The 8917-nt window shown below is 34.7% G+C and overlaps 1 protein-coding gene across 1 annotated transcript in view; it reads right to left on the bottom strand.

Moving 5' to 3' along the window:
* Positions 1-8917, bottom strand: part of LOC105853906 (protocadherin alpha-9-like) — a 24508-nt gene that overhangs the window by 5880 nt on the left and 9711 nt on the right. Inside the window, exon 5 of the mRNA XM_012727757.1 lies at positions 37-1173. Coding sequence (XP_012583211.1) covers positions 37-1173 — 1137 coding nt within the window. The remainder of the gene's footprint in view (positions 1-36; positions 1174-8917) is intronic.

The following is an 8917-nucleotide window of genomic DNA, read 5'->3' as shown; positions in this document are numbered from 1 at the left end:
CTTGAAGGGGACGTTGGGTGTTAGAGAGCAGGTCACCTGCCCGTTGACACCCGAATCAAGATCGGACACGCTAATTAGGGCAATGACAGTGCCCAGTGGAGAATCCTCTTGGACAGGCAGAGATAGGGAGGTTATGACCATCTCTGGAGTATTATCATTCTCATCCAGAATTTTCACTATTACTTTGCAGTGTCCAGTTAATGGGAATGGACTTTTATCTACAGCATCAATATTAATTTCATATATTTTACAATCTTCATAATCCAGTTTTCCCTTAACTCTTATTTCTCCACTATTAGAATTGATTGTAAATTTAGATTTTACCTTATCTAGAACAAGATTACTGAAGAGGTATACTACCTCCTTATTAATACCCTCATCTGCATCTGAGGCGTTCAGTTTAATAACTAATGTTCCATTTTGTACATTTTCCGATAATCTGACATTATAAATTGACTTGTCGAATTCTGGTGCATTATCATTTGCATCTAACACATTAATCAACAATTGAACTGTACCTGTCAGTTCTGGTTTTCCTCCATCAATTGCAGTCAGTATTAAACGATGTTCTTGGGTTTCTTCTCTATCTACTGGCTTCTTCAAAACCAGCTCTAAAAATTTTGTTTCTTCTTCGTTTGTTTTGACATCCAAGTCAAAATGTTCACTAGGACTTAACATATATCTCAACTCGGCATTTGCTCCGGTATCCATGTCAGATGCGCCCTCTAGCGGAAATCTGGAATCCACCATTCTTGACTCCAAGATAAATAATCTTTGTTCTTGTCTTAAGAACCTAGGCGCATTGTCATTGATGTCCTTCACCTCCACCTCCACGTGGAAAACCTGCAGCGGCCTGTCCACGATCACCTCCAAGTGGAGGCTACACTCCGCGCTCCGCCCGCACAGCTCCTCCCGGTCGATCCGAGAATTCACAAACAAAATGCCATTCTGCAGATTTACCTCCAGAAGGTCCCCGCGGCCTTTGGACGCCACCCGGAACAGGCGGGGCACCAGGTCGGCCAGCTCCAGCCCCAGGTCCTGGGCGATGCGGCCCACGAAGGTGCCGTGTTTGGCCTCTTCCATGACCGAGTAGCTGACCTGACCGCTGCCTTCCTCCCAGACTGTGAGGAACAGAAGCGAGAGCAGCAGACGCCAGGATCCTGATTTCCTTCTCTGGGAATATAGCATGGCAAAATCGTTCCAATTTTCATACGTGTATTACACTGGTTTTAAGAAATTTAATTCCAAGTTTGCTGAACTGGTTATTGCTTACTTTTTCAGCGTCAGCAGTGGAGTAAAAAATGGAGTGTCCGTTTTTCTGTTTAAGGAAAATCAAGCTCCTGGATTCCTTTGTTGTTTAAAAAAAAAAAAAGAACCCACAAAGTTTCGGTTTCCAGCGCCATCATGTGGATGAAAGGTGAGTTTTTACTTCGTCATGCTTTACTTACCTTAACATTCGTTAAATATTTCCCAATTTCAATGATGCGTGTATTCCTTATTTTCCTTCTAATCATTATACCAATATATATCATTAAATTTTAAGTGAAATATATCAGCTTGCATTAAAGTATTGCAAAATCACTACTAGAATTTTGACACACCAATATTTATTACAGCGATTTGTATTAATCTATTCTCCCCAGGTGCTTTATATTGTCCTGAACTTTAAAAGCTTTAATTTTTCATTTATTTCCATATATAAATACATTGTACTAAATTTTTTCCTTTATTATTTTGATGGGATGTTTCAATGCTACCTCTGTAACTCATTTTTATATGCAGAATTTAAAGTTGATCTAAAAGATTCTTACTATCTCTAACGTAATTTTCCACCACCATTCACATCATCCAAATGCTAAAGAACTTAAGTATTATTCAACTTTCAAAACTACTTACCTATTAGTTTCAGATAATGATAACTTATAAACACTTTAATATACAGTGTTAAAAAAGAAAGTGAAAATGATGATAAATGTGTTAAAATATCACTTTAGGTTGGTTCACCTTCTTTTACAGGAACATGATTTGTGTGATATTTTGACTATACTAAAGTGCTTATTTTTATAGTAAATATTATTTAAAATCCTAAATTATATTTTGGTATTAACAATATATGCACAGAAATTTAGAAAATGTTTTCAGGATATACTGAATGAAGAAAATGCTATCAACAATCTCAGGTTCCTTTCCATTTGTTAACTTTCATTCATATAAATACGTATCTATTGTAGGAGAAAACAAGATTTTTGACATTTGACTTGTCTTCACATCTGTTAGTTTTATTGTTTTAAAATTATGTCCATTTGTCTTTCAATGCTTGACTTGGGGAGCGGTTACTTCCTCAACAATTATAGGCTCTGTAGTCTCAATTCCATAAGCATTTCAATAAGTACAGAAAATTCTTTAAATGTTTTTTCCAAGCCATTCTCACAGTCTACTATTTTAACTTATTTTATTGGCTGAATTTCTTTTTAATTTTCAAATTTTTAAATGATTTATTTTTTTACGCATACAGAACTGAGGTACAGGTCAAAGGTGTGGGCCAGGTGGTGAGAGGATTCATGAAACACAGAGTGGGGAACAAAACAGGCAGATCTACGAAGTATACTGCTGACAGGTCAGGAGAGGTCTGCTATACCATGAGCTCAGGTCAGCTCCCTGGCTGGGGATCAAACTGTGCTACAGTGGCTGTAATAGCTTCATAGTGCTGTGCTTTAACCCAATGCACCACCAGAGTGGGCCCTATTGACTGAATTTCTAACTTGCTAGTTTCTTTCCAGATTTTATTTATGTCTAAGCCCTATTGCAGAAATACATTGCTTTCATTGACAGTGAATTTAAGTTATTAAAGAAACCTGACAATATTTTGATGTATCTCTCCTTAATTTACTCGGAAGCATTCTGGAAGATGTAACATTAGAAATCTTAATTTAACATTGGAGGCTAGTTTTCTGTTTTTCCTAAAAAAAACTCCAGAATAAAATATTAAAAACAATTATTTCTCTCTCAAATGATAACATTACATAGATCTACCACTTTGCAAAAAAAAGTAATAGATGGAGTTGAAGAATTTTTTAAAAGATTCTGCAGCTGGCTCTCCCTGGTGGTGCAGCAGGTTAAAGCTCAGCACTAAGAAGTTAAAGCCATTTCAGCACGAGCTCAATCCCTGCCCTGAAGGTGACCCACATGGCCCAGCAGACCTCTCCTGGCCTGCCCTCTGCTTCCTTCAGCAGAGCACTTCATCACTTGGCCAGTTTTGCTCCCCACTCGGTCTCTGGTGAAGTCTCTTGCTGTCCCTGCACCTCTGGCCTGTACCCCAGCTCTGTAAGCATAAATAAATAAATCTTAAAAAAAAAAAAAAGATTCTGTAGCTTTGCAGCATGAGTCCAAACCCGGTGGTTCCAGGCAGGGAGGTGACCCAAATGGCACAGCAGTCCTCTCCTCTCTCACCCACTGCTCCCCTCAGCAGTGTATTTCAGTCAATCCTCCTGTTTTCCTCCCACTCTGTTTCTGGTGAATCCTCTCAGCCCCTACACCTCCATCCTATACTCCAGCTCTTGTATGCATACATAAATATTTTTTAAACAATTTGTTCAGCTACATAAAGTATTTATTATATTAATATATAGAAAATAATTTATTCTAAGTACATTGTGTGCATATGGTAATTCTGTATACAATATTATGCTAAAATATTAATATTATGTGTTCATTATGGAGAGGAAGTCTGGGAGAAATATAAAAGTACCATAGAAGGAAAGCATATTAAATACTGCTTTTACCTACAATCCCATTACCTTCATTAATGCCAAGTGAACTCACTTAGTAGTAAAGAAATAAAGGAATTAAATTTTAGAACTTTTGGATCTATCCTATATTTTCACTTTAATATCCACATACTTTTAGGCAACTTTTCTTATTTCTAGGCCTAGATTATTCATCATTCAATTGAGAGAAATAATCTCTTAGGTCATATTCAGTTTTAAAATATTAGGTCAAATGAGTGGAGAAAGCAAGGGTGAATATTCTTATAATATAAACCAGCATGCAGGATAAAAATGTTCTTCCAAAAAAAATGTTCTTCCTTAATTACTGCAAATTAAATAGTAATAAACTGTAATAAGCTTAGTTCTTAAGATTCATTGGTGAGAAAAAGTCAATTTTTTAAAGTAAATACAAAATCCACATTCTTATTTATCATTACTAACTTTAGATGAAACTAAAAAACAAAAGAGAGGATAAAAGGTAGAGAGAAAAATAAAAATGCCCAGAATTGCAATACAGAAATCTTTGTTTTTAAAAAAAGAATAAAAATAAACTATGTATTTCAACTCAAGTTTTTCCAAGAAGACCTACTTCCATAATATTTCAGATATCTGAACTAGATATCTGAAAGTCCTTTATTCATCTCTAGAGGTTAATATATGTATGTCTAGAATAACTAAAGCTTTTGTTATGTACTTTTAGAACTCAATACAAAATTATTAGGATTATTAAGCAAGAGAAGTGTAGAAAAAATGAAATTCAGAGGTGATCCAATCATTATAGTAATTATACAGATGGCAGATAAACTTTGATTAGTGTTTGAAATTAGTAATAATTTCTCCAGAAATTATGATCTATTTCAAAAGAAAGATTACAAAGCTAAAACTAAACAATGTCATAATTGAAGTTAAGATACAAATGCTATTAATACTAGATTGAACTAAGAGAAAATTGCTGAAGTAGAGAACTAGTCAGAATGAATAAAACATCAAATGTGTAGTAAGTAGACCAAATATGTTTAAAAACAAAGAAGAGCATAGAAGATATAAAACTATGAAGTATGGTGAAAAGATTATATATATTATAAAATTGTATATATGTACAAAACTATACATATATTTGTATATATAATTATAAGTAAAGAAAAATGAAGAAAAAATTAGGCAGAAGCAATTTTGAATGCAGACTGCTGAAGTTTCCTAATATTGATTAAACACATTTAGACACATATAAAATCTGAAAGATAAAACAAAAAAATAAAGCAAAACTAAAACTGAGAACATTGCAATAAAGCTGAAATAAGGTTGAAAGTCAAAACCAAAAATAAATGTCCAAAGCAGCTAGGAAATAGAAAAAAGTCACCAAACCTGAGCAGTAAACTGGCCAGCTATCTACTCAATGGAAGACTATGGAAACCATCTTAAAAGTGCTGGGGAAAAAGTAGTTTCCAACCAGAATTTGATACTCAGTAAAACTGTATTTCAATTGAGATGGGAAAAAATGTACAAAATGATGTAAAATTAAACTATTATAAAAAAATTAAAAATAATAAAACATTTAAAAAATAAAAAAACTATTTCAACAGTGATGGTGAAACATACATACTTCCACATATTTTTAAAAAGTATAGAATTGTAAAATAGTAAAAGAGCCATTAAAGAATTTCATCAGAGAGAAAATGATCCCAGTAAAAACAAAAATAAATAAATGTTAAATGTAAAAACCAGACAGCAATGTAGTCTGTAACTAGAGCATAACTGAAAGGTATAATTCTAAAAGAAGAGTGGGAATTGGTAAATGGAATGTTACACAAGTCCTAGTATTATCTAGAAGCAGTGCTACTCAACAAGTTAATAATGTCTATTATCAACTACAGAAAATCAACAAAGATATTAATGAAAGAATGAATAACTAAGGGCCTTCCTGGGGCACAGCAGGTTAAAGTGCAACACTAGGAAGCTGGCTGCCACCACTTGGGTAAAGTTCCATCCCTGCCCTGGAGGTGACCCACATGGTGCAGCAGACTTCTCCTGTCCACCTGCTGATCCCCTCAGCAGTGTACTTCGTCAATCTGCCTATTCTGCTCCCCACTCTGACTATGGTGAATCCTCTCACTACCCCTGAACCTCTGGGGCCTGTACCCCACTTCTGTATGCATAAATAAATTTTAAAAAAGAATGCATAAAAGGATAATAGAAATAAAAATGAAGTAATTAAAACATCTAATATAGATGAAGGCAGAAAAAGAGAAATATAAGAGAATATTTTTCAGAATTAAAAAAAACTACAGCAAACATAGTAACAAATTATTGAAAACTTTTGTTTACTTCATAAATGACACAAGTATGCCCACCTCTGCATTTCTACCTAATATAGTACTAAAAGTTCTATCCCAAACTATCAGGCATGAAAAGTCATAAAAAGGTAAAATAACTGGAAAGGGAAAAATACAGCTGTCATTATTTGCTGAGAGTATCATTATCTGTATGGGGGGGGAGTATGTCTATGTAACTTACTAGAAATAATAAATGATTTTAGTAAATTAAATGGATAATGTCAATATCAAAAATTTACTGTACCATTATTAAACAAACAAACAAAAACCCCTTAAAGCTAATGTTTATATAGTGATCACAAATGGCAAATGCCAAGTTACTTTTATAGACTTTATATGCAAATTTATGTGAAAATGAATGGCATTGATGCAAAAATTTTTAAATAAGTCAAATTTAGGGCTCTCCCTCGTGGCACAATGGGTTAAAACACCATATTATGAAGCTCTCAGAAGGCACTACAGCAAGAGTTTGATCCCCAGCCAGGGAGTTGACCCACAAGGCAGGCCAGACCACTCCTAATTCCCCCACTGCTCCCCTCAGCAGTGTATTTCAGTAGATTGGCCTGTTCTGCTCCTCATTCTGTCTCTAGTGAATCCTCTCATCCCCTACACCTCTGGTCTGTGCCCCACCTCTGTAAACATAAATAAATAAATCTTTAAAAATAATAAGTCAAATTTATTAAAACAAAAGTCAGTGTCTGTGTGTCTGTGTGTCTGTGTCTGTATGGAAATCATTTCTTGAGAACTGAGTTTAGTTCAGTAGACTGTAATCTTTGTTCCTACATTACAATAAAAAAGAAAAAATCTAGATAGATTGTATATTTAATATGAAAAATGAAACCAAAGATACCATAAGAAATTATCTTTATGACAGAATCAAAAAGAAAAAATTGATAAATTGATCTCAAACTTTTAAATGTTTGTTGACCAAAGGATAAATAAGTAATTATTAACTGTAGAAACCATGAATGAAAAGCATTGGAGTTGAAGAGGGCAAGACAAGAAATAAAGGGTTATGTCCAGATTATAAGAAAATTTTAAAAAGCAATAGAAAATTAGGGAGCAGATATAAACAACCATTGCAAAAAATAAGAATTAAAAATAGCCAATAACCATACAAGGAATCCCAATAGGGAAAGAAGAAGTAAAACTATCCTTATTTGCAGATGATATGTTAATTTATATGGAAAAAAGCTCCACAGAGGAACTAATCAAAACCATCCACCAGTTTAGCAAGGTAGCAGGTTATAAAATCAACACACAAAAGTCAGAGGCTTTCCTATACACAAACAACCAATCAGAAGAAGCAGAGATAAAAAAAAATCCCCTTTTCAATTAAAACAAAAAGAATCAAATACCTGGGAGTCAACCTAACAAAGGAGGTAAAAGACCTCTACAAAGAAAATTACAAAACACTGTTAAAAGAAATACAAGACGACACCATGAAATGGAAAGACATGCCCTGCTCATGGATCGGGAGAATTAACATCATCAAAATGGCCATCCTGCCAAAAGCAATGTAAAGATTTAATGCCATCTCAATAAAAATCTCAATGACATTCTTCAAAGAAATAGAAAAAATGTTGATGAGATTCATATGGAACAACAAAAGACCTCGAATAGCCAAAACCCTCATGTCTAAGAAAAATCAAAATGGAGGTATGACAATCCCAAACTTCAAGCTGTACTACAAAGCCATAATAATCAAAACTGCATGGTACTGGAATAAGAATAGATATACAGACCAGTGGATTCGAATAGAAAACCCAGATATAAACCCACAAGTTTATGGACACCTAATTTTTGACAAAGGAGCAAAGAAGGTACAAAGGAACAAAGAAAATTTGTTCAGAAAGTGGGGCTGAGAAAACTGGGAAGCTACATGCAAAAAAAATGAAACTAGATCACTGCCTCACTTCAGTCACAAAATCAACTCGAAGTGGATTAAAGACCTAGACATAAGAACGGAAAGCATAAAATACCTAGAAGCAAAGATGGGTCGAACACTACACGACATACACTTCAGCGACATCTTTAAAGACAGAGCACCCAACGCCACAATAGTGAAGGCAAAGATAAATACATGGGACTACATCAAGTTAAAGAGCTTCTGTACAGCAAGAGACATTACTAAAAACAGACAGCCCACTAATTGGGAAAACATTTTCTCACACAAAAGTAGTGATAAAGGACTGATCACAAAAATATATGGAGAACTGATGAAACTCAACAAAAATAAAGTAAACAACCCCATCAAAAAATGGGCAAAAGAGCTAAAAAGACACTACTCCAAAGAGGAAATGCAGATGGCCAACAAGCATATGAAAAAATGTTCAACATCACTCGTAATAAGGAGATGCAAATTAAAACCACAATGAGATACCACCTCACCTCAGTGAGAATGGCACATCTTCAAACAACTAGCAACAACAATGTTGGCGAGGATGTGGAGAAAAAGGAACTCTCCTGCACTGCTGGTGGGAATGCAAATTAGTACAACCACTGTGGAAAACTGCCTGGAGATTCCTCAAACTGCTAAACATGGAGCTTCCTTATGACCCAGCAATCCCACTCCTAGGGATCTACCCAAAAGACACAAAAACAGATTGAAAAAGATACCTGCACCCCCATGTTTATTGCTGCTTTATTTACAATTGAAAAAACATGGAAGCAGCCCAAATGCCCAAAAGTAGATGCCTAGATAAAAAGATGTGGTACATATATACAATGGAATATTACTCAGCAACCAAAAAAGAGAAACACATGTCTTTCACAGCAACTTGGATGGAGATGGAAAAGATCATGCTTAGTGAGATA

Source organism: Condylura cristata, unplaced genomic scaffold (genome assembly GCF_000260355.1).
Source record: "Condylura cristata isolate star-nosed mole 26May11 unplaced genomic scaffold, ConCri1.0 scaffold00021, whole genome shotgun sequence".
Classification (NCBI taxonomy): domain Eukaryota; kingdom Metazoa; phylum Chordata; class Mammalia; order Eulipotyphla; family Talpidae; genus Condylura; species Condylura cristata.
This window is presented reverse-complemented; position numbering and strand designations above follow the sequence as displayed.